We start from the raw sequence: 27,321 nt of genomic DNA on the forward strand, positions 1-27,321 counted from the left end.
TCCAATATAATCTGAATTTCTTGATTTTAATGTTTGACCAAACCCAATACATGTTTAACAATCAATTTGCTTTCCCATAAACTAAAATTTAAAGGAAAAAATACATTTTATCTTCCCAAACATAGGCAGTATAAATTGATATTTGGTTTTCATCAGTCAGAAACATAACTGCTTTAACCAAAATCAAATAAAGATTACTTTAAATTAAAACATATTACTGTACATATATATGCATGTGCATACACGCTGGGAAAATGCATAACCTGTAAGGTGAAGTGAAATATATACATGTCCTAATCACATAACAAAGGCTGATTCTGGAACTTACATTCCTAGATCACATAATACCTTGACAAAACTTTTTTATCCATAGAATAATCCCTTGAAGGTAGCTATTAGATGAAACAACAAAAGCTTTTATCTAACATTTTAGCCCTTTTTTATTAACTTTTCTCTTCTTTATGATCCTGTCTCAAAAGATAAACTATTTTCTGTATTTGTAAACATCACACTTTCAAGCCATTTTACTACAGTCCTTAGAAACAATTCACCTCTTCAGTTCTTCACACACACCTGAGTTGTGGGAGGCTTCAGCTCGGAGCTCTTCTGTTTCTCCCTTTAAAGCAAACTCTGCGGGCACCACGTGCTCCTGGACGCTGGATTTGACTGCATGAGCTGCATAGTTAAGGCTGGTGTTTTCACTCCAATGCCAGTAACCTGAGAAGGGGTTGTACAGCATTCCTGCCACAGTTAGAACTGACAGACCATCTGAAAAAAATGTCAGAAAGAGTAGACTTAGTAAATGTTTACCTCCCGTGTGCCAAGTGTCTCATGCACATTGAGAAGGATTCCTATCTCAATGGGCAAACATACTTCACAGCCACGTAGAGCTCACTCTTTACTGCAGCAGAACACAGACTCTAAAGCAGCCTGCTTAAGTTCAAATCCCAGCTCTGGCACCTATTAGATGGTGACCCTGGGCAAGTCACTTGACCCGTCTGTATCTCAGTTTCCTCACATGAACAGAATATATATGACAGACTTGTTAAAACAGATAAATGTGTAAAGTAGCACAGTGCTTGGAATTTGGCAAGTATTCCACATACATTAACTGTTACTAGAAAATACCTGCCAACAAAGTGATTGTTCCCGTAAAGTAGCTTCAAAGTATTTTTTCTATTCTAGTCAACAAAGTTATTTGCAGAAAAGAAATTACTACATTGCACTGGACTAATTTAATTTTCCAAGTGAAATCAAGTTTATTGATATACTGTTACATGGACAAAAAGCATGGGACACACATGAGTCTAAGTACTCAAGAGGAATACCAGATGCCAAATAAATGAACTGACAAATGCTATTACTTGACAGGAATTCAACACATAGATCAAGGGCTCGCGAGGTGTGAAGCAGAGCAGGACGCTGCAGGGAGTACACAAAGGAGACACAGCCTTGCCTTCCAGGAATTCAACAGCCAGAAAGGGGCTTAAAAAAACACTCAAGTAACCATACTATGAGGCATACTCTAAGGCATGCTTATCACTAGCATTAAAACACTACATAAAACGTGATACGGAAGTTCAGCATATATCCAAGTATGCAGGAGTCAGGAAAAATGAGATGTGAGATGAGCTGATTCAAGCGGGGCATCAAAAGAACAAAGGGAAGCCGTGTAAGTAAAAGCCACCTGCACCTCACCCTAAACGAGTGGACTAGACAGCCAACAAGTATTCCCTGATCATCTGTGACTGGCTTGGTCCTGGGTGAGGTGCTACAGGTGAGAGAGAAGCAGTATGTCGTACTTAATCCTGACTTCAAGGAGTTTGTGATCTAGTTTAGGAGATGAAACCAACATCCAAAGAACAGTGGCCTATTTAATTAAGTGCTAGGTTACAGGGACACTCTAAGTTCAGTTAGGCCTTGAAAATTGGAAACTTTTTTAATACTTACTTGATTCCAGAATGCTCTCTAGCTTTTCGGGTGAAACAAACTTCTCCCACGTATGAGTACCTTTTGGTACAATACCCGCAATTTGCTCTGCAAAAACAATTCCCAAGACATAGGACAGCTGTGTTTTGTTGATTGTAGTAATGAATAAAGAACCACCGGGCTAAAAAAAATATACATGTATAGAAGTAACATTTTAAATGTCAGGAGAATCAGTTCAATAAAGGCTTGGCTCCCCAACCCCACCCTCCTTCCTTCCAAATAATTTCAGTACAGGAAGATACAGAAGTGTGAACAAAATATAATTTACCAAAATAGTATTCTTTTCCCTTAGGAAATTCATTGTCACAAACAGCCCACTACAGATGCACCTGCTGAATTTATGCAACAGTGTGTACAACTGACTCTGTAAATCATACATTACTATGACTGATGTTTATCTTATATGCATTCTTTGGTACATATCAAATACTTTATTATAATAAAAATATAGAAATGAGATCAGGCTGCTCTCCCTTGTTGCACGTCCCACACTGACATCCCAGCGAGCCCACGCTGCCTGCTCCGGGCGCCCAGCCCATCTGGCGTGTTTGGTACAGCGCACAGCCCCACGGCTCGTGCAGGCCAGCAGTGCCACTAAGCCTTCCCTGACAAACGCATTCATGGTTAAGGTTTGAACATGTTTTATCTTGTTTTGATTTCATTACTACAAAGCATATAAAGAGGTCAAGATAAGCACTCAGATGGATGTGAACCATTTCTGGGATGGTTTAGCCAGCCATCTTTTAGTGACTATATTTTATGATGTTTCCTATATTTACTCCCACAAATGGCAAGAACATTAATGTCTCCTCCCTCTTTTACACATTGTCATTAATGCCTGATGGGAATAAAATGCTAAAGATCCCCTCCAAAATAATCGTATCTTAAATCTATTAAAGTATCTCAAATATCATCTCAAACCACAAACAAAAATGGTAAGAGAAGGCCCTGAAATATTAGGATGTGCTTTTAAAACTAAAACATTGGACATGATTTCATCATACATTGTAACTTTTGCCTATAAAACTCTAGCATTCTAAAATAGCTCATTAAATAAAGATTATTTACAAATATTAAAAAAATTATAAAAATAAAATAGCTCATTAAGGGGGCAGGTATAGCTCAGTGGTAGAGTGCGTGCTTAGCATGCATGAGGTCCTGGGTTCAATCCCCAGTACCTCCATTAAATAAATAAGTAAATAAATAAAATATCTCATTAAGAATCACTTATATGTCAATTATATCTCAATAGACCTAAGGGGAAAAATCACTTATAAATATCTAATCTATGCTTCACAAAATCTTACTCTAAGGAAACAGTGGTAAGCAATGGTCATTATTTTTTTTTAATAGGCTTTCCATTAAAGCAAAAATTAGTTTTAAAGTCCATGATGCCAGCATTCCTCATATATGTGAAAGAACCTCCATCCATACATACTGACTGAGACACAAATCAAAAAGTAATAATTAAGGTGTTTTGCTTGAAAAATAGGAGCTAAGCCTAATAAAACTCATTTAAGAGGAAGCACTACCAGGAAACTGCACAGAGACTGAGGAGACATGGCAACTAAACGCAACACAGAATCCTGGATTGGATCCTGCAACAGAAAAATGGCATTAGTGGAAACACTAATGAAATTTCACAGGGTCTGTAGTGTAGTTAATAGTATAATGGCAATGTCAATTGTGTAGTTTGGAGAAACACACAGAGTGAGGCAAGTGAGGCGCCTAGGGCTCTCTCTCCCTGGGGTGTGCGAATGCAGGACTGGCCCCGAGGAGTGAGTGCCCCCTTCGACCTTGTGCCCTCGGTGTTGCACATGCTCACCCCAGTCCCTACCTTATCGTGTCGAATGGAAATGGTAGGGGAGATTGGGTGAGGACACATGGCAGCACTGTACTATCTTTGCAACTCTTCCGTAACTAAAATTATTTTTAAAGTATTTTTTAAAAGATCTATTTAGATAAACGCTAAGCATTTAATTCTTGCAGTTCCTGACCTTAGGGAGTTACCTCTTGAATACATAAAAAACAGAGTTGATACAGTAATAATAATAATAATACTTTAGAAATATTTATAAAAAGAAAATTTGGAACCACCTTCTGAAGACTAAATCTGTGGCAAATTATAAAAGTATAATAATGTAATGGGAAGAACCAGACTTGAAATCAAGAGATGTAGCCTTATGCCACACTTAAAGACTAAGTGCCCTTTGGCATTTCTCAAATTCTGATCTTCACTTGGTCAAAGGTCACAATGCCTGCCTTACCTTCCTCACTTGGTTACAGGTAAGATCAACTGAGATCATCTGTGTGAAGTATTTATTTATAAACCGAAAATATACATATCACACACAGAGAGAATGACAACAAATGCTGTCTCACTCAATTATGCTAATAATGGTTTTTAAGCATGAATTCAAATTGATTTCTTAGTAATTGTCATTCAGTATCTATTAGGTATTTAATTCAGATTATACCAATGGAAAAATACCACCATAAATCTATTGTTTGTATTACAATGTTCAGCACCAACATTTTTCAAGATCCCTGGACATCAAGATACTAGATCTAGAAAACCCTGGTACTGAGGGCAAGCTGAGAGGCAGAAGTAATCTCCAGTAGAGATGCTGTCCCTTAATCCAGGCTACCTGGTTTAGTGTTATTATTGTACATTTATTTCTAAGGATACACGTTTACACTCAAAAGATAAAACAAACTAATGAACTCCGTAAGTCTTACTTTTAGCACTTGACAGCAGCACTGTATAAACGTTTCTAGATCAATCACATGTTCTACAACTTCAGAAGCTATGACAGCATCAAATGTTTCTGCAGTTTCTTCCACAATCTCTTCCAGGGAACACGCTCTGTACTCTATCCTCTTATCCAGGACTGGGTCAAATGATTTATGGTGCTGTGCAGTTCTAATGTTCTCATCCACAGGATCGATTCCAGTAACTGAAGCCCCAAGCCGCCCTAGAGGCTAATGGCATAAAAAACTGTTACCCTCAGGAAGAAAACAGAATACGTGTTAGCAATAAAAAGCTTCTCAAAAAGGAGACAAGATTAAGCACGAGGGAATAATTATCAGAGATCATTAATGGGAACATGAAAGTTCAATATACCATTTTCTCTAGTTTGTACACGTTTGAAACTTTCCATAATAAAAAGCTTAAAAGTGAGAACAATAATCACAACAACAAAAAACTCATCAAGAACTACTTGAGAACAGTGAGGATAATTTGCCTACAATCTCTAGATATATTTATAAGTACACAGTATAGTATTAACATATTTAAAATGCAATAAATGTAATGTCATTGTAAAAAGCAAAATTATCTAATATTCAAATTCTCTAAAGAACAATATTTTTCTCCTTAGTTTCTCCTGTGACTGACTAGAAATGATTCTTCTTAGCTAATCTTTCAACTTTTCGATTCCATTACTTCCCATGACATGCCCAAGTTTTTAAACACAGCCTTAATTCTGATCAAAGCTCACAGCATTTATTTTATAACTCTTTAGTCAATAAGTTAAAAGTATAAATAAAACTTTTTTAACTTCAGAGACAAGATCTATAATGATACACTGAGAAGATTGTAGAACACATATAGTAAAATCGTCCTCATTTACAATTTGATATACTTCATATTCTTGGTTCTGAGGGATGTATTTTCACATATTTTACATTTCCTGAAATTTTATAATTGATGTCAAAAGAAACCAGCCCATTGCCACAAGAAGAATACATTTTCTGTGCATATGGAAACTTAGCTATGCATCCAAGGCCTCTGTGTCTCATTGTCAACTTGGCTGCTGAGGACCTTGATAGAACCACATCCCACTGTATCTTCACTTATGTTTGTATCCTACACTGTTGCTTAAAATATCTTTCAGATTATGATGCAGCATTGAAACAAAACGTTACTGTGTTGATAGAAGACTATAAAATAGAGTTGTAGGGTATAAATTTACTATAAGGTAAAGCAAATATTGTTTACAAAAAGAATGAGTATTCTTCCAAGTACTCTGGAGCACCTCAGAAGGGGAGAACCCCACAGGCAGGCACAACCCTGTTAGGTTTTGATATTGAAGCAACTGTAAAAGGCCAGCTTATCAGTGCATTTAAAGCAGTAGAAATTGCCTAATATTTTGGGAGAGAAGAGACAACAAAATTTCTAAAGCTATTCAAATGACAGTGTGTTTTTTTCTTTCTTTTTTTTAAAGTTGAAGTATAGTTGATTTACAGTATTATATTAGTTTCAGGTGTACAACATAATGATTCAATACTTTTATGGATTACACTCTATTTAAAGTTATTATAAAATAATGGCTATATTTCCCTGTGCTGTACAATATATCCTTGTTGCTTATTTATTTTATACATGGTGGTTTCTACCCTCTAATCCCCTTACCCTACCTAGCCCTTCCTCCCTTCCTTCTGCCCAGTGCTAACCACTAGTTTGTCCTCTATATATGTGAAGCTATTTCTGTTCCATTATATTCATTCATTTGTTATCTTTTAAGATTCCACATATTAGTGATAACATACAGTATTTGTCCTTGTCTGACTTAATTTCACTAAGCGTAATACCCTATAGGTCCAATCACATTGTTGCCAATGGCAACATTTTCACTTTTTAATGACTGAGTAGTATTCCACTGCATGTGTGTGTGTGTGTGTGTGTGTGTGTGTGTGTGTGTGTGTGTGTGTTTGTGTATCCATTCATCTGTGATGGATACTTAGGTTGCTTCCATATCTTGGCTACTGTAAATAATGCTTCTATCAAAATTGAGGTGAATGTATCTTTTCAAATTAGTGTTTTCATTTTCTTTGGATATATGTCCAAGATTGGAATTGTTGGATCATAGATAGTTCTATTTTTAGTTTTTTGAGGAACCGCCATACTGTTTTCCACAGTGGCTGCACCAATTTATATTTCCACCAACAGTGTACTAGGGTTCCCTTTTCTTCGCAGCCTCACCAACATTCATTATTTGTGTTCTTTTTGATGATAGCCATTCTGACAGGTATGAGATGATATCTTATTGTGGTTTAGATTTGCCTTTCTCTGATGATTAGCAATGTTGAGCATCTTTTCATGTGTCTGTTGGCCATCTGTATATCTTCCTGGGAAAAATACCTATTCAGGTCTTCTCATTTTCTAACTGGGTTGTTTATTTTTTTGATATTTAATTCTATGAGCTGTTATGAGCTATTTATATATTTTGGATATTAACCCCTTACTGGTCATATCATTTGCAAATATTTACTCCCATTCAGTAGGTTGTCTTTTCATTTTGTTGTTGGTTTCCTTTGCTGTGTAAAGCTTTTAAGTTTAATTAGGTCCCATTTATAAATTTTTACCAGTGCCCCATTTTGTGTTAAAAAAAATTCCTCACGGGAGAAGAGGCAAGATGGCGGAGTAGAAGGACGCTCATAAGTCACCCTCTCCCACAAATACACGAAGACCCGCATCTACAGACCCACTCAGCCAACCAGAGCACCTGCGGAACTCCGACAGAACATCGCCCTCTTCAAAAGATAAAGACGCCAAAAATCTGGTAGGAGAAAAGGAAAAAAGAAAGAACAAAAGGCAAAGCAGCGCAGGATGGGTCCCGTGGGGAGGGAGCGGCAAAGGAGGACTGGTGCTCGCTCGCTGGGTCTCCCCTCTCCAACTGAGAGGCCAGCGGGAGGGAGGGGGAGCCTCCAAGGCTCGGATCTGTACAGAGCAGCCCTTGTCTGACAGAACTAAGTTAACGGGCACAGAGCGTCCCCCCAACACCCAGCCTGAGACGCGGGCCGGCAGCGGCGGGCAGGGCCAGGCTGCACAAGCCGGGCGGAGGACGGGGGCGGCTGCACGGAGGCAGCCCTGGGGGACTGCCAGGGGCTGGGCGCCGTGGCTGTGGGTGTACAGGACAGAACAACCTGGCCCCTCCATAAAACAGCAAGGTTGATGTGCTCTCGGGGGAAGGGTGCATACCCCCATCTCTGAAAACCCGCGGAAACTTTTCAGGGGAAGAGAGGCGGGGCCCAGGCAGAGCCGCCATATTCTCCGGCGCTTAGCACCCAGGCGGGGGCAGAGGCGAAACCTGCATCTGCACCGAAGGGCTTAGCAGCCTCAAGGGCCAGACTGAGACGGGCCTACAGCCCGTGGCAGATGGGATCCTTCCATCCTGGTCCCTCAGATAACTTGCTCCACAAAGACAAACAAGGAGCTGGGTCTTGGCTCGGAGCAGGGACGAGGCTGCCCCTCGGTCTTCCCCGAGCCCACCCGCGGAGCGCGACCAGGGCGGAGTGTGCACCCGCACAGAGCAGCGGAGCTACTGGCAGCGGAGGCAGAGGGAGAGCTCCCCCCCCCCCCCCCCGCCTGTCGGGTAGGAACACAGCCCCTGACCAAGGTGCTGGGAGGGGGCACGACCCACCCTCCTGCCTGGCCAGTCTGCAACATCTGACTGCGGCATCCGGAGGGGCAGTGACCCGCCTGCCCACAGCAGAGGAGAGCTGCACCTGACCCCGTGTTAGGAGGAGGCGCAATCTGCTTGCCGACAGGTGCTGGGAGCAGCACAGAAGAGGGCGCCAACGGAGGGCCTATGAAAACAAGCTGAGCTTCCAAAACAGGACGAAGACAGAAGGACTTCACATTAAAAGCACACAGACTCCAGGAGAACACCGACAACCCTTTTTTTTTGTTTGTTTGTTTGTTTGTTTTTTTGTTTTTTTTTAAATCTGTTTTTACCTGTTCTATTTTCTATTACTCTCTTAATTTTTACTTCTTAATTCATTTCTATTTCTCTTGGGTTTTGATGTCCTGTTATTGATTAGACACAGGTTTCAAATATATCTATTCATCTCCCCTTTTTTTTTTTAAAGGCTTTAAAAGGACATCTCAACCCGATTAATACTCTGCTTCAACTCGCTCTTCTATTATTCATTATACACTGTTTTCAAACCCTCTTTCTCCCTTCTTTTAAAAATCTTGCTCTCTCTCTCTTATTTTTTTTTCTTTTTTTTTCCTAAGTTCTATTCCTAAATAGGCATTAGATAGATAAAATCCTTAAGATCCAAAATAGACAACTGATACTCCATAAACCACAGTGCCAGAGAGGTATGAGCAAGATGAAGAAGCAGAGAAACCTTTCCCAATTAAAAGAATAAGAGGAATCCCCTGAAAGAAAGATCAATGAAAGAGACATCGATAGCCTACTACATCAAGATTTCAAAAAAGGGGTGATCAAATTGCTGAAGGAATTAAAAGAGATAGTGTTTAGAGATATAAAATATGTCAAAAATGAAATTGAAGCTATAAAGAAGAGCCAAGCAGAATGGGTAAACTCATTGACAGAGATGAGGAATGATCTAATAGCTGTGCAAAGCCGACTAGTTAATGCAGAATTAGTGATCTAGAAGACAGGGCAATAGAAAGCACCCATTCAGAAGAACTACAAGATAAGCAAATAAAAAATAATGATAATAGCATAAGGGACCTATGGGATAATATAAAGCGTCCCAATCTTCACATAATAGGGGTCCCAGAACGGGAAGAAGGATCAAAGGGGATTGAAAAGGTTTTTGAAGAAATCATGACTGAAAACTTCCCAAACTTAAAGAAGGAATCAGATATCCAAGTACAGGAAGCTCAGAGGGTCCCAAACAGGAAGAATCCAAATAGACCCACACCAAGACATACCATAATCAAGATGGCCAGAGTCAAGGATAAAGAAATGATTCTAAAGGCAGCAACAGAAAAGCAAAGAGTGAATTACAAGGGAACCCCCATAAGGCTCTCAGCTGATTTCTCTACACAAACACTACAGGCCAGAAGGGAGTGGCAAGATATATTCAAAGCCCTGAATGAAAAAAAGATGCAGCCTAGGATACTTTATCCAGCAAGGCTATCCTTTAGGATAGAAGGAGAAATAAAGAGTTTCACAGACAAAAAAAAGCTGCAGGAGTTTGGCAACACTAAACCCATGCTAAAAGAAATATTGAAAGGGCTATTCTAAATAGAAAAGCAGCAGGAGGCTACAGAAATGAGAAACTCACAACTGGACAGGTGATAACTCATGAATTACAAATAAAGAAAACACGAAATTATAAAAGAAGACATACAAATCACTGAGAGTGGGAGAGGGAGGCAGGGAAATATAGAATTTTTTTTTCTTTCTTTTTTGAATTTTTTTAACAGTAGGATGGGTTTGAGATCATGTTATTATCAGTTTAATAAAAACAGTTATAGTAATAGGTTAATAGATTTACAAAAAAGGGTAACCACAAGTCAAAAATTTACAAGGGAGTCACAAAAATTAAATAAAATCCATGATAATACAAAGGAAAATTACCAAACCACAAAAGGAAGAAGAAAGGAACAAAGAGGATATACCAATTCAACTGCAAAGATAAGTTCAACATGGCAATAAACACACATCTATCATTAATTACTGTAAATGTTAATGGACTAAATGCTCCAGTCAAAAGACACAGAGTGGCAGACTGGATAATAAAGCAAGAACCTTCAATATGCTGCATACAAGAGACCCACTTTAGGGAGAAGGACGCATAGATTGAGAGTGAAAGGATGGAAAAGGATATTCCATGCAAATGGAAAAGCCAAAAAAGCAGGTGTTGCAGTACTGATTTCAGACAAAATAGACTTTAAAACAAAGGCCATAAAGAAAGATAAAGAGGGACCTTTTATAATGATTAAAGGAGTGATACAAGATGAAGATATTACACTCGTTAATATATATGCACCCATTATAGAAGCACCTAAGTACATACAAGAATTACTAACAGAGATAAAGGGGGATATTGATGGGAATACAATCATAGTTGGAGATTTTAACACTGCATTAACATCACTAGACAGATCTTCCAGACAGAAAATAAACAAGGCAACAGAGAAATTAAATACTACAATAGAAAAACTAGATTTGGTGGATATTTTCAGAGCATCACACCCCCCAAAAATAGGATATACATTCTTTTCAAGTGCACATGGAACATTTTCCAGGATCGATCATGTACTTGGACACAAAAGAAACCTCAACAAATTTAAGAAGATAGAAATTATCTCAAGCATCTTTACTGACCACAATGCCATGAAACTGGAAATCAACAACAGAGAAACAAAGGAGAAAAAAAGAAAAGCATGGAGATTAAACAATATGTTATTGAAAAAATAATGGATCAATGAGGAAATCAAAGCTGAAATTAAAAAATACCTTGAGACAAATGATAATGAAAGCACAACCACTCAAAACCTATGGGACACAGCAAAGGCAGTGCTAAGAGGGAAGTTTATAGCGATACAGGCCTTCCTCAAAAAAGAAGAACAATCTCAAATAAACAATTTGACCCACCACCTGAATGAATTAGAAAAAGAAGAGCAAAAAGCCCCAAAAAGCAGCAGAAGGAAGGAAATAATAAAGATCAGAGAGGAATTAAATACAATAGAGATTAACAAGACCATAGAAAAAATCAACCAAACCAAAAGCTGGTTTTTTGAAAAAGTAAATAAAATCGACAAACTTCTGGCCAAACTCACAAAGAAGAAAAAAGAGAGAGCACAAATTAGCAAAATAAGAAAGGAAAATGGAGAAATTACAACAAACAAAATAGAAATACAGAATATCATACGAGAATATTATGAAAAACTATATGGAACCAAACTGGATAACCTAGAGGAGATGGACAAGTTTCTGGAAACATACTGTCCACCAAAACTGAATCAAGAAGAAACTGAACACTTGAACAATCCGATCACTAGAAAGGAAATAGAAATAGCAATTAAAAACCTCCACACAAATAAAAGTCCAGGACCGGATGGCTTCACTGGGGAATTCTACCAAACATACAATGAAGAACTCATACCAGTCCTTCTCAAACTCTTCCAGACGATTGAAAAGGAGGGAATACTCCCAAACTCATTCTATGAAGCCACCATCACCCTGATACCAAAACCAGGCAAAGACACTACAAAAAAAGAGAATTATAGGCCAAAATCACTGATGAACATAGACGCCAAAATCCTCACCAAAATTTTAGCAAATAGAATCCAACAACACATAAAAAAGATTATACATCATGACCAAGTGGGGTTCATCCCAGGGACACAAGGCTGGTTCAACATACGCAAATCAATCAATGTAATCCATCACATCAACAAGAGAAAGGACAAAAACCACATGATCATCTCAATCGATGCAGAAAAAGCATTTGATAAAATTCAACACCCATTTATGATAAAAAGTCTCGCCAAAGTGGGTATAGAGGGAACATATCTCAACATAATAAAAGCTATATATGACAAACCTACAGCCAGCATAGTTCTCAACAGTGAAAAACTCAAAAGCTTCCCACTAAAATCTGGGACAAGACAAGGATGCCCACTATCACCACTCCTATTCAACATAGTCCTGGAAGTCCTAGCCACAGCAATCAGGCAAGAGAAAGAAATAAAAGGGATCCAAATTGGAAAAGAAGAGGTAAAAGTGTCATTATATGCTGACGACATGTTACTATATATAGAAAACCCTAAAAGGTCCACACAAAAGCTACTAGAGCTGACTGAAGAATTCAGCAAGGTAGCAGGTTACAAAATTAACGTAAAAAATCAGTTGCATTTCTTTACACTAACGATAAATCAACAGAAAAAGAAAGTAAAGAAACAATCCCCTTTAAAATAGCACCCAAAGTAATAAAATATCTGGGAATAAATCTAACCAAGGAGGTGAAAGAATTATACACAGAAAACTATAAACCATTGATGAAGGAAATTAAAGAAGACTTTAAAAAATGGAAAGATATTCCATGCTCTTGGATTGGAAGAATCAATATTGTTTAAATGGTCACACTGCCCAAGGCAATCTACAGATTTAATGCAATCCCTATCCAATTACCCAGGACATGTTTCACAGAACTAGAACAAATCATAATAAAATTTATATGGAACCATCAAAGACCTAGAATTGCTAAAGCATTACTGAAGAGAAAGAAAGAGGCTGGAGGAATAACTCTCCCAGACTTCAGACAATACTATAGAGCTACAGTCATCAAGACAGCATGGTATTGGTACCAAAACAGACATATAGAGCAATGGAACAGAATAGAGAGCCCAGAAATGAACCCACAAACTTTTGGTCAACTCATCTTTGACAAAGGAGGCAAGAATATACAATGGAATAAAGACAGTCTCTTCAGCAAATAGTGTTGGGAAAACTGGACAGCAGCATGTAAAACAATGAAGCTAGAACACACCCTTACACCATATACAAAAATCAACTCAAAATGGATTAAAGACTTAAACATAAGACAAGATACAATAAACCTCCTAGAGGAAAACATAGGCAAAACATTATCTGACATACATTTCAAAAATTTTCTCCTAGAAGAAATAAAAGCAAGAATAAACAAATGGGACCTAATGAAACTTACAAGCTTCTGCAGAGCAAAGGAAACCAGAAATAAAACAAGAAGAAAACCTACGGAATGGGAGAAAATTTTTGCAAGTGAAACCGACAAAGGCTTGATCTCCAAAATATATAAGCAGCTCATACGACTCAATAAGAAAAAAATAAACAACCCAATCCAAAAATGGGCAGAAGACCTAAACAAGCAATTCTCCAAGGAAGACATACAAATGATCAAAAAGCACATGAAAAAATGCTCAATATCACTAATTATCAGAGAAATGCAAATCAAAACTACAATGAGGTATCACCTCACACCAGTCAGAATGGCCGTCATTCAAAAATCCAAAAATGACAAATGCTGGAGAGGCTGTGGAGAAAGGGGAACCCTCCTACACTGCTGGTGGGAATGCAGTTTGGTGCAGCCACTATGGAAAACAGTGTGGAGATTCCTCAAAAGACTAGGAATAGACTTACCATATGACCCAGCAATCCCACTCCTGGGCTTGTATCCAGAAGGAAATCTACTTCAGGATGACACCTGCACCCCAATGTTCATAGCAGCACTATTTACAATAGCCAAGACATGGAAACAGCCTAAATGTCCATCAACAGGTGACTGGATAAAGAAGATGTGGTATATTTATACAATGGAATACTACTCAGCCATAAAAACCGACAACATAACGCCATTTGCAGCAACATGGATGCTCCTAGAGAATGTCATTCTAAGTGAAGTAAGCCAGAAAGAGAAAGAAAAATACCATATGAGATCGCTCATATGTGGAATCTAAAAAACAAAAACAAAAACAAACAAACAAACAAAAACAAAGCATAAATACAGGCCAGAAATAGACTCATGGACAGAGAATACAGACTTGTGGTTACCAGGGGGGTAGAGGGTGGGAAGGGATAGACTGGGATTTCAAAATTGTAGAACAGATAAACAAGATTACACTGTATAGCACAGGGAAATACACACAAAATGTTATGATAAATCACAGAGAAAAAAATGTGACAATGAGTGTGTATATGTCCATGAATGACTGAAAAATTGTGCTGAACACTGGAATTTGACACAACATTGTAAAATGATTATAAATCAATAAAAAATGTTAAAAAAAAGAAAGAAAATTAGCTGAGAGAAAAATGCCATGTCAATTAAATAAATGTTTCCAAAAAACTTAAAAAAAAAAATTCCTCACTATAACTGTCTGAAATATTTATATATTTTTAAAGTAAAACAAATTTATCACTTTTATAATCATAAAAATATTTAAACACATGGTGTACTTCCTTTTTTTAAATGAACAACATTAATTTTTAAAAGGATAAAAGAGGCATAAGCCCACTTCTCAATTTTTTTTTCCCAGTTAAAAATGGCAGGAAAGTTGTAAATAACTTACTTCAGTTAACAATCCACCACCACAGCCAACATCAAGAATCTTCATCCCAGACAAAGGTTTTCCTGGCTGGTGATTAGCAACTGTTTTTAAAAGATTGTCTCTTTAAAAAATTAAAAACATATAAAGACAAATTATTAATTTTATCAATAAAAATTTAAAAGTCTGTATTCTCAAGGAAACACTAAACTCACTTTTTAAATGTATGTTAATTTTTTGGCTGAAAAGATCTTTTATTTTAAGCATTAAATGACATTATACTTAATTTATAAGATATTTTTTAGTAATCAAAAGCAGGATGTTCAAAGTAAAGCTCTTGAAATATCTAGTAATAATTATGACTTAAACATTACTTTAGTAATAATCTAAATACAAACTTAAAAAATAATCTAGTTTATATTAACCTAATTTTATTCACTTGAGATATCACATCACCTGAGACATTTATTAGCTTTGTTGTTTGTACCTGCCAGATCCATTTCACATCAGTGACAAATAGATTATTTTACAGCGCTTAGAAGAAGACTGGAGATCTATATTTTCAGAATTTGCCTATATTCCCGTTTAAACTGAGTCTCTTTCGATCTTCTAAGTTAGTGATGTTTTCATGATTATGTAAGCAGGCATCCAATCGAGAAACGTAATTCTAAGATAATCACAGTAATACTTTACCACAGACACAAACATAAGCACACACATACATACCCACACATACACACAGATGTATATATAGCTAACAGTATAATGAACTAAACTTAAGGTGGACTACATATGAATCCTAATTATACTTATATTAAAATAAATGTTATATATAATAAGGATATATTAGGAAATCTTTTATTGCTATTAAAATTGACTTCTAAGAATAATCCAGGTAGTGGTTAAATGGATTACTTCAATGTTATATAGAAAGGACCCATTTCAAATGAAGTCCACTCTGTTCTTCACACATTGGCCAAAATGTCTTCTTTATGTCACAATTTAGATCATATTGCTCCCCTTCAGTGGTTTTAATTATGATCAGAATAAAATCTAAACTTCTAACCATAATCTGTACTGCTCTGGGTGGTCTCTTTCAGTATGATATCTAGATAATAGTGTCACAGTAGCTTGAATAGAGTAGTTCTCAGGCTGAGTGCGCATCAGAATCACCTGGAAGGTTTGCTAAAACACAGACTGCCGACCCCCCAAAGCAGTAGGTCCAGGGTGAAACCTCAGAATTTTGCAGTTTCATCAAGATCACAGGTGATACTGATGTTGCTAATCCAGGGGCTAAACTTGAGAACCACTGACCTAGCCTAGCAGAATGGCATTTCTGCTTTTCTCTGCCTTAGTGTTTCAGTGATCCACTAATTCAGGTGTAATAAAAAGGTGCCAACATTTCTATTTTTACTGCAGATTCTGGATGAAGCTGCAAAAACCAATCAGGAAGTTCCTTGAGGGCAGTCTGAATCTGATATTCTGTGCCTATTACAGTATCTTGCCCCCAAAATGTTTAATGAATTAAGAAATAAGTGAAAAAAAAATAAAAATAAAGGAAAAAAAGTGAAAAAAAAGAAATAAGTGGACAGAAGAATGAATGAACAATTTCTTGATAAGTGGAGACTGATGAACCCTTGCCTTTATCTCCCACAGCAAACTCTAAGTTCCTGAAGTACACAGATTGTGTTTTGAATGATGAATATCTTAGTAGCTTTTAAAGTCTAGCCCCTAAGCTCTGCACAAGGTAAGTTCTCAAAAAATATTTGCTGATTTGAACTGATTCAGTAGTATTCTCTTAATCAAAACTGCCTGAAGGTCAAAGTTATTATTAAATGACCTTGATGCCACAAGACCCTAATTCCTTTTCATATGGATTTAATTCTAATTAACCTGATAATGTCCCCAAATACTTTAATTAATGAAAGCAGCCTAGAACTCAGCTGATGTTATTAAAAAATAGTTTCAAACAATGGATATTGAAGAGAATCCCCTTATTTTCTAAAGCAAACTTAAAATGCAGCATTTTAAACCTAAGTATAAGCCAAGAGAAAAATGAAACTCAAAAAAAAAAAGAGAATTATTGAAAAGAGTTGTATTTTAAAAGACCTAGAGTTTCTGGACAGTTACCTGATAAACGGCACCCTCAGGTCATTCATCGAGTGAAGAGGAGCATATACGCCTTCCTCATCCCACCACCTGTGAGCCAGGGCCAGGAAGGTCTTCATCTCACTGCTGTCCACAGTGGTCTGGGAAGTACCGTACAGTCTCGTCCAAGGGAGCCTAAGAGGTCAGAAGGAGGAGCCGAGAGAAAACTGCCATTTGAAAAAATGCAACATGGGATATACTAAGTAGAAAGACATCCTAATTTACCATTTATTAGATTCTAAATATATGTATTGCTTATTTTTGATGCTTTAAAACAAGTTTTCTTATAATCACATTGCTTATAAACATATAGATATGGATATATATTCACAGATAAAACAAATTCATTTCTTTTGAAGTAAGTTACAACAAATATGAAACTTTACAAAATTTGGCCTTTTGGGTCACATAATAATAACAACAGTAGTAGCAATTATTTACTGAGTACATACTAAATGCCAGACACCACCCTGTTTAAGAACTCTATATATGTCACTTGTCATCTCATTTAATCCTCCCAGCAACTCTATAAGGTAGGCTCTATTATTACCCCTCATACACAGATAAGAAAAGGGAGGCTCAGAGAGATTAGGTGGTAGAGCCAGGATTTGAATTCAGATTTCTCCACCTTCTCTCCATTTCTACTGCCTGATCATCCTAATTCAAGCTCCCATCATCTTTTGCCTGAACTGCTACCCTAGCCTCCTGATTATAATTAATCTGCCTGCTTACCACCTCATCCGCCTCCAATCTGTTCTCCATAATGTGTCCAGAGGGACTGTTCTGAAGCATGAATATGATCACACTATTTTCTCACTTACAGAGCTTCCTTCCATGGCTTTCCAGTGACATCAGGCAAAAGACCAAAATCCTCAGCATAGCCTACAATGCTCTGAATTAATGGTCCCCAGTTCCTTCTTTCTCCAAAGCCTCTCTCCACTGCTCTCCTCATCCTCCCCACTCCAGCCACATGGGCCTTCTCCCAGTCCTCTGAATTCACCATGCTTGCTCCTTCCCCATGTACTTTGTATATGTCATCCCCTCTGCCTGGAACATTCTTCTCACATTCCCCTTTCCTCCTCTACACACCTAATGCATTCCTTCTCATCCTTTAGACCTTAGTTTAAATGGAATGTCATCTAATGCTTCTCTATCTCAACTCCTATACAACTTTCTACTTCTTTCTGGGCTATGTGATTAGTTGAGCACGTCTCCCCACTAGAACATAAGCACCACGAGGGTAAGGCACAGACTGTCTTGCATCTTGTATACCATTTTATTCCTAGTAACTACCACAGTTCCTGAAACACAGCTGGTGCTCAGGAAACATTTGTCAAATGAATAATCTGAAGGAGAAGGCCCAGAAAAGTGTACAATTCACCTAAAAAAATTTTTTTGACTAAATGGAATGAAACAGGGACTAAACAAGGTTCCATGTCAAAGTACATGACAGGAAAAATCCTCCAAAGGTTCTTGAGTAAAAGAGAATAGGTTGTTACTTTAGAAGAGGTAATGACATTTAAATTTTTACTATGTTTTTCTCAGCTACACAGAATACATTCTGTATTGATTACTTACTACCTTCTTAAAAGTTAAATGTCACTCTTCTTTAATATTATCTTATGAATATTACCCTCCTTTTCATGCTTTGTGCAAAGCTTCAGTAGTCAAGGACTAGATTATAGTAGATAACAGTAGGTGGTTGCTCAGTTGACTAAGAATGACTTCACATACATCCAACCTGCAAGGAGTCAGTTCACTTACGAGAACGGGAAGCATGCATTTCTTAGAGAAAAGAGAGCTCATACCTTAACTCTATGCAATATTTTTCACAAGGTTAGAAATTGGTTTATAAGATATGAATAATCTTATAAGATATTATAAGATATTACTCTGATTCAATCTTACTACCTAGAATGTATACTTAACCACCTTATATTTATGTTGCACCCAAATCATTTATGATTTTAAGCACTGCATTATTTGTGTCCTGTCACAAGGATATTAAGAGGAAGTAAAAAGTACTTCTCCAAGTAATATAGTCTTATATTAAAAATAAAAGCTATCACTGAAAATGGATGAAAGGTATGCACTGTATGTATACTTCTTACAACTTTTCTGTGGGTTCCAATTTTCCAAATTTAAAAGTTATGGGAAAAATAAGAATATTTAAATAAAAGCTACCTTAATCAAATCACATGAGCTATTTATTACATACTGACAAAGTTTATTAAACACAGTCAATACTAAACTATTATTGCACATAATTAAGTAAATATTTGCCACAGTAATGAATAAACTTACCTGTAACTTTTCATCTTACTCAAGTAGGCAAAAGTCATACTACAGGATTTGAACCACATGATTCTGTATTCACTGAAAACCCTTGGTTTAATTCGTAGAGTCCAACTGAGCTGATTCTCTGAATAAACTGAAAAAAGAAATTTAAATGTCTAGAGAAAGCACTGCAGAGTATGAATCCCTGATATGGATGTAATTGAAGAAACTATTTTACATGGCAATCTTATATAAAAATAAACAAAAGGGTTTTTTCTGAATTTTGGATTTTATTCTAAATTATAAAGTAAAAATCTTGCATTCTGCCATCTAACTCTAATCAGGCCCTTCTGAAATTATAATTAACAAAAATAAGTAATGCCTATGTCAAAGTTTTCATGCCATTTTTTTACATACACATTATGCTGCACAAAATTATTTAAAAATGATATTCAACAAACTTATGGTTACTAGGGGGGAAAGGGGTGGGAAGGGATAAATTGGGAGTTCTAGATTTGCAGATACTAACTAATATACATAAAATAGATAAACAACAAGTTTATACTGTATAGCACAGGGAACTATATTCAATATCTTGTAGTAACCTATGGTGAAAAAGAAAATGAAAATGAATATATTATGTTGCTATATGACTGAAGTATTGCACTGTACACCAGAAATTGACACAACATTGTAAACTGACTATACTTCAATAAAAATATATTTAAAAAATGATATCAAATTAAAACTACATTACCTTTTAAACTAGGGTAATATTAGTTTTCAGATTATTTGTCAAACTAGTTCAAATTCTGTCACTTTCATGTTAGCCATATGAATGGATTTATACATAAGCTCAACAATCTCTACAGAGGAAAAAAATATATATATATACGCTAAAATAAACAGTCATCCAGTTTGTGTTCCAACTTACACAGCGACTTGCTTTATGAACTAGTTACTCTGCTGCAGAACATTCAGTTGTTCAATAAACACTTAAACAAAGTAGACCTTAGAGCAAAGAAAATTGCCAGGGACATTATATTATGATGAAAGAGACAAAACAATAAGGATTTACTGTATAGCACAGAGAACTATATTCAATATCTTGCAATAACCTATAAAAGAATCTGAATATATATATAACTAAATCACTTTACTGTACACCTGCAACTAACACAGTATTGTAAATCAACTTTACTTCAATAAAAAAGACAATCCACCAAGAAAACAATGTAATGCTAAATGTGTATGCACCAAACAACAGGATTTCAAAACACATGAAGCAAAAATTCACAGAACTAAGAGGAGAAACAAACCTACCATTATAGTTAGGAGCTTTAACACCCTTCTCTCAGTAACCGATAGAACCACTAGACAGAAAATCAGCAATTATACAGAAGTGAACAACACTATCAACCAATAAGATCTAATTGAAATTCATAAAACACTCCATGCAAACAAAAACAGAATATACATTCTTTCAAGCATACACAGAGCATTCATAAGATAAACCATATTCTGGGATATAAAACAAACCTTTAGAACTTTAGGAGAAGTCAAATCATGTAAAGTATGTTCTCTAAATATAATGGACTCAAACTAGAAAATAAATAACAGAAGATAACATGAAAAGAACAAAACACTTGGAAATTAAACAATACACTTCTAAATAATCTATGAGTCAAAGACAAAGTCTCAGGGAAATAAAACTGAAATAAAATATATACAACATAAAAACCTGTGAACATAGCTAAAGTAATACTTAGAGTAATACTTTGAGGGAAATTTATAGCACTAAATAATACTAGAAAAAAGAAAAGGTCTTAAAACAACAATCTAAGTTTCCACCTCAACAAACTAGACAAAGGAGAGCAAAATAAACGCAAAGCAAGCAGAAGAAGGAAATGATACAGGTAAAAGTAGAAACATTTAGAACAAAGTATAGAAAATAGATCAAACCAAAAGCTAACTCCTTGCAAAGACTAATAAAATCGATAAACCTCCAGCAAGGCTGACAAAGAAAGAGAAGACCTAAATTACCAATATCAAGAATTAAACAGAAGATATCACTACAGACTCAACAGACACTAAAAGGATGATAAGGGAGTACCACAAACAACTCTACACTGAAATATTCTACAATCTAGACAAAATGCAACCTTCTTGCCAATAAAAAAAGAACCTAACATCCAAACCAAGGCAAGACGGTTCTTTGGGACATTAGCCCACCATCTTCTCAGTCGGCTGGCTTTGAGAATAAAATCACTATTTCTTGCCCCAACAGCTCATATCTCAATTTACTGGCCTGTCATGTAGCAATCAGTATGAGCTTGGACTCAGTAACAAAATATATCAAAGACAACTTAATAAATGATAAGACACACTATGTTCATGGACTGGAAGATTTAACATCAATTCTCCCCAAATCTGCACAATTTCTATCAAAATCCTATCAGCCTTTTTTTGGTACATATAGACAAGCTGATTATAAAATTTATTTTAAAAAGCAAAATAGACAAAACAGCTAAAACAATATTGAAAAGGGAGAATAAAATTGCAGGAATCAAATACCCAATTTTAAGATTTATCATAGAGCTACAGTAATCAAGAGAGTGTGGTATTGGAGGAGAGACAGACACAAATATTAATGCAACAAGAGTATCCAAATACCAAAAAAAAAAATTTACCCAACTGATTTTTTGACAACAGTGCAAAAGCAGTACAAAGGAGGAAGAACAGTCTTTTCAATAAATGCTGTTAAAACAATTAGATGTCATAGATAAAAAAAATTTTTTTGACCTAAATCTCATATCTAATACAAAACTGAACTCAAAATGGATCATTGCTCTAAATGCAAAACTGTAAAACTTTCAGAATATAAAAGATCTTCATGACTCAGGGTTAGGCACAGGGTTAGATGTTACATCTGACACCAAAAGTACAATCTAAAAAAGAAAATATTGATTAAATTGGACTTAATCAAAATAAAAAACTTTTGCCCTGCCAAGCAACTAGTTAAGGAAAAAAAAAAAAAAGCCAGGTCACAAACTGGAGGAAATATTTCCTCCCAAAACATATATACCATAAAGGATTTATACCTAGAATATGGAAGGATACTCTTTAAACTCAATAGTAAAACAAAACAAGACAAACAAAAAACAAAAAAACTTCCAATAGAAAAACAAAACAAAAAAGCAATCCAGTTATAAAATGGGTATAGGTATTATAAAGTGGGTATAACAAGACATAGATATTCTGCCAAAGAGGATAATAAATGCAGATGCAAATAAGCACATGAAGAGATGTTAAATATCAACAGCCATTAGAGGAAGGTAAATGAAAGCCACTACCATACCTATCAAATCGGCTCAAATTTAACCATCCTTGATAGAACACCTGAGGACCAGGATATGAAATAACTAGCTCTCTGACATATTGCTAGTAAGAATGTAAAATGGTACAGACACCATGAAAAGCAGTTCAGTAGTTTCTAATAAAGTTAAACATGGATTTACTATGCAACTTAGCAACTGCAGTCCTGGGCATTTATCCCAGAGAAGTGAAACTTATGTCCACACAAAAACTTGCACATCAGTGTTCATAGCTGCTCTATCCACAATAGCCAAAAACTGGAAACAATCAAAATATTCTACAGTGGGTGAGTGGTTAAACTGTGGCATATTCATATTATGAAATACTACTCAGAAATCAAGAGGAATGAACTACTGATACATGCAACAACTTGGATGATTTCAAGGGTATTTATGCTGAGTGGGGAAAAATTTTTTTTCAAAAGGTACATAATGTATGATTTCATTTATATAACACATCTTGAAATGGCAAAATCATAGGAATGGAAAACAGATCAAGGTTTAAGGTCGGGGGTAGGGTCTAACTATAAAAGAGTAGTACCAGGAATTTCTTTGTGCTTGTGGAACAGTTCAATGTCCTGACTGTGGTAGTTAGGTACACAAATCTCTGTATGTGATCACACACACACGCACACACAATGAGTGCATGTAAAGGTGATGAAATCCAAATAAGGACTATAGTCTAGTTGATGGTGTCATTCTAATGTCAGTTTCTTGGCTTTGGCAATGTGTTACTTACGGTTATAAGACATTATCACTGTGGAACTGCGTGAAAGGCACATGGAAATTCCCTATATTATTCTTGCAACTTCCTATGAGTCAAATTATTTCCAAAACAAATCGTATCTAAATAGTACAAAAGTATACAGTACAAGTTAGGTCTCCTACCCCTGACTGTAGCTATCCAGTTTCCCTCTCTAGAGGCAACCATTGTTACTAGATTGTGTGTATACTTTCAGATAATTTATACACATATTTTTTGTGTATCAATTTCTCTATACAAAATGTAGCATAGTATACTCATTCTTCTGCATCTTGCTTTTTCCAACTATCAATGTATCTTGGAGATTATTTTCATAACAGAGCATAGAGAACTTCCGTTTTTTAGGGCTGCAGGGTAATCCATTGTATGGCTATATCTCATCATTTATTTAAACAGTCCCTTATCAGCACACATTTATTTAGGTTATTTAAAACTTTTTTTGCTAGTCCAAAAACATAAGATTAAATTACATAAGTAATGTCATATATTTTTGAGAGTACCTGTAGGTAAAATCCCAAGAATTGCTGCCAAGTGGCACGTGCATTTATAAATTTGTAATTGCCTTCATAGACGATGCCGTCAACATCTATGTGTAATGCGTGAGTTTCTAGCGCTGGTTTCCCCGCACTGATAGTATGCTGATAGTCACCTATGCAATGCATTATCAAATGTTTTTATCTTTGCTAATCCAACAGGTGAAAATGGTATCTCACTATAGTTTTAATCTATCATGAGTGTCCTTTATCATACTCAATTTATCATTGTGTCCTTTTTAAAGTTTAATGGTGCTGTGGTCTGAATGTTTGTGTCTCCTCCAAATTCATGTTGAAATCCTGACCCCCGAAGTGATGGTATTAGGAGGTGGGGCCTTTGGGAGGGATTAGGTCATGAGGGTAGAGCCCTCATGGTTGGGTTCAGTACACTTATAAATAAGACCCCAGAGAGCAAAAGTCTCCACCTATGAACCAGGAAGTGGGCTCTCACCAGACACTGAATCTTTGGCTTCACAGTCTCCTGAACCGTGAGGAATAAATTTCTGTCGTTTATAAGTGACCTAATCTGTGGTATTTTCTTATAGCATTTCAAATGGACCAAGACAAACGGTCATTTATATTTCATGTCTTGTCTTTTCATAGTCTCTGAACATTTTTCTCCTGAGCTTTTTATGTTTTTAAAATTTTGTTTTGTTTAATAGGCCCTCACGATCTGGTCCAAATTCATTTCAACATTCTCAAAAAAAAAAAAAAAAAAAAAAAGGAAAGAAAGTTTGTGCTTCTAGGCTTTTGCTCATGTTACTCTACCATTTCTATCTGTATCTGTATTACTTTTTAAGTTCAAATGCAACTCCTTAGGTGGGTAAATGAGACATTAGAGAATTATATAAACAGTGATACATAGATAAGTATTTACAGTTGACCCTTGAACAACACGGGGGTTGGGGCACCAAGGCACACGTGCAGTCAAAAATCCAAGTATAACTTTGTGGTTGGCCCTCCTAATCTGCCCTTCCACATCCTCGGACTCAACCAACCTCACGTTGTATACTACTGTACCACGTATTTATTGAAAAAAAAAATCTGCATATAAGTGGACCAGCGCAGTTCAAACCTGTGTTGTTCAAGGGTTAACTGTATAAGGTATTATGAAACTGAGCCTCAAAGATTTTAACAGTACTTGCTCTCTGGTCAGTGATGACCCCTATCTCCGTCTCACCTCCCCTACTTCTGGAAACTTAGTCATGGGTATGGCCAGAATTCTTAAGAGTTTTAAAAACCACCTTATCATAACTGAGAGAAATGAATCAACTTTGCATTAATAAGTAGAATGCTATTAATTCCTTCTCTGTCTGGAATCTGATCAGTCTGGTATCAGAGATTTTAAAGGAATGGGGAAATTTTTCATTTAATTCATTCAAAGTCATTTATCCAGCACCTATCAGATTCCATGCTGGCAGTGAACAAGACCTCTACCCAGCCAATATCTTAATTCCAGCATTCATTATTTACTGTCTGGATTACTTTAAGGCTTCCCTGAGCCTGGTCTGGCCTGCCTCCATCATACTTTCTACACAGCTTCCCAGTGTCCTCTCTTTAAAACAAGTCTGATTATGTTGTTCCTTCGGTAATTTCACACTGTCCTCAAGATAAAGTCAATCTCAGGAGGTGCACATGGACTTTCATTCACTTGTCATGGCCTAAAAAGTCTCCTGTCTCATCCCTGGCCATCCTCTGCCCTCATTTCCGGCCCTCCATTCGCACTCTACTTTTCAAGCAACACCTTGGAGTTTCCTAGAAATCTCCTCACAGATACTCGAGCTGGTCCTCTGGCCACTCCATTTTCTGAAACTGGACAACCCCTTCAAGACAGCACCCTAAATATCTTGTTTAAGAAGTTTCTCTGATCCCAAATATCTATTAGATGCTCCTTCTATGTTCACTCCTCAAATTTGGAGATATTTATACAGTACTTTTTTTCCCTAAATTTCTGATTATAAAATACATATTTACTGAAAAAAATTATTATAAGTATATAAACAATGAAAAAAATGATAGATCACCAACTCCACCTCTGATGTATTTCTATTCTCAGTATATAGCTTCAAGTTCATAATACAAACTGATTTCTAACTTACTTTCTTAACATTACTTCCTAATCATTTCCCCATGTTTATTGTATACACATTGATTAAAACCATTTGTACTGGCTGCACTGTTTTTCACTGTACTGAGAGTAACAACTTACCAATTCTACTTGGGGCCTTTAAGTGTCCCAGTTTTTGCTCACGGCAACCTCATCTTAGTTCTATGCTAACATTTTTTAGAAGAGACCCTAAAATACTCATTTATAAACTTCCAGTGCCTGGCACACAGTATTCGTTAAATGAGTTGTAAAGAATGAACATTTAGGGGAGAGGGTATAGCTCAAGTGGTGGACTGTGTACTTTGCATGCAGGAGGTCCTGGGTTCAATCTCCAGTACCTCCTCTAAAAATAAATGAATACATAAATAAATAAAATTACCTCCCCCCCCAATTTTTCTTTAAAAAATGAACGTTTAAAGTTCTGGTTAACATTGGGAGTTAAATAATAAAACTGTCTCCTAAAAGCATCAGGTTCAGCGCATTATTTTCTTGATCTTATTTGCCAATTTGCCTGCTGAATTAATCTATTAATTAAAAAACTGTATAGCTGTCTTAAACTCTTTCTGGAAAAAAGGCAAAGTAATTGCAAACAAAACACAAATACTGTACACTCAGTAACTGTGAGACAGTAGCTGGTGTCCTTTCCCGCCTCGGCGAAAGAAGAAAGCACACGACCTTGAGACTCCGGCAGGCACAGACTGGTCGCGGGCTCCGGTGGAAGGAGCTCAGCGAAAATGAGACAGAGGTCGCTGGATACATGGCTGCGCCCGCGGGCTGCGCTCCTCGGCCAGGACCACTTGTCCTCAGCTATTTTTCCCAATCTCTGGGAAGGGAAGGGTAAGAGCCCAAGGTAGATGTTCAATGGACACGGAGCGCGGGAGCGAAGGAACAGATATTGGGCTGACCCCGCGCGGAGCCCATCAACAGACAGCCCGCCGCCCTCTCTGCGCCTGCGCAGAACCGCTGTCTCGCCTGGTGGGCTTCCTGAGAGCCACCTCCACTCACCCACTCGCTCGCTCGCTCGCTCACTCACTCACCCGCCTGCGACGTGGTTAAACGAGGACAGCCAGCCTGTGCGCCCCGGAACCCCGACCTAAGCCCTCCTAAAAATCGACACCCGGAGGAGCCCATCTTGTGGCCTCCCCACATCGCAACAGAAAGGGACCACCTCTTCCGGTCCCTCCCGCGAAAGATCCCCAGCAGAAAGGTTCCGGGATCCACTCTCGCGCCATTTGGAGCCAACCTAATCATGGTTGCATTAATGGGTGTTATATGAATGGCTACAGTTTATAAGTCTTAGCCTTCAACATGTCAAATGGGCATACAGTTGAACTATA

The 27,321-nt window shown here is 36.9% G+C and overlaps 1 protein-coding gene across 1 annotated transcript; it reads right to left on the bottom strand.

Moving 5' to 3' along the window:
* COQ3 (coenzyme Q3, methyltransferase) lies at positions 1–27,235 on the bottom strand. The gene is made up of 7 exons (XM_006200261.4): positions 27,022–27,235; positions 19,235–19,361; positions 16,913–17,065; positions 14,807–14,906; positions 4,729–4,971; positions 1,951–2,110; positions 1–768 (listed from the first exon to the last, which is right to left on the bottom strand). The coding sequence occupies exons 1-7, from the start codon at positions 27,233–27,235 to the stop codon at positions 548–550; spliced, it is 1,218 nt and encodes a 405-aa protein (XP_006200323.2). The 3' UTR covers positions 1–547.
* Between the last annotated feature and the right edge of the window lie 86 nt (positions 27,236–27,321).

The sequence above is a fragment of the Vicugna pacos genome, chromosome 8 (assembly GCF_048564905.1).
Source record: "Vicugna pacos chromosome 8, VicPac4, whole genome shotgun sequence".
NCBI lineage: Eukaryota > Metazoa > Chordata > Mammalia > Artiodactyla > Camelidae > Vicugna > Vicugna pacos.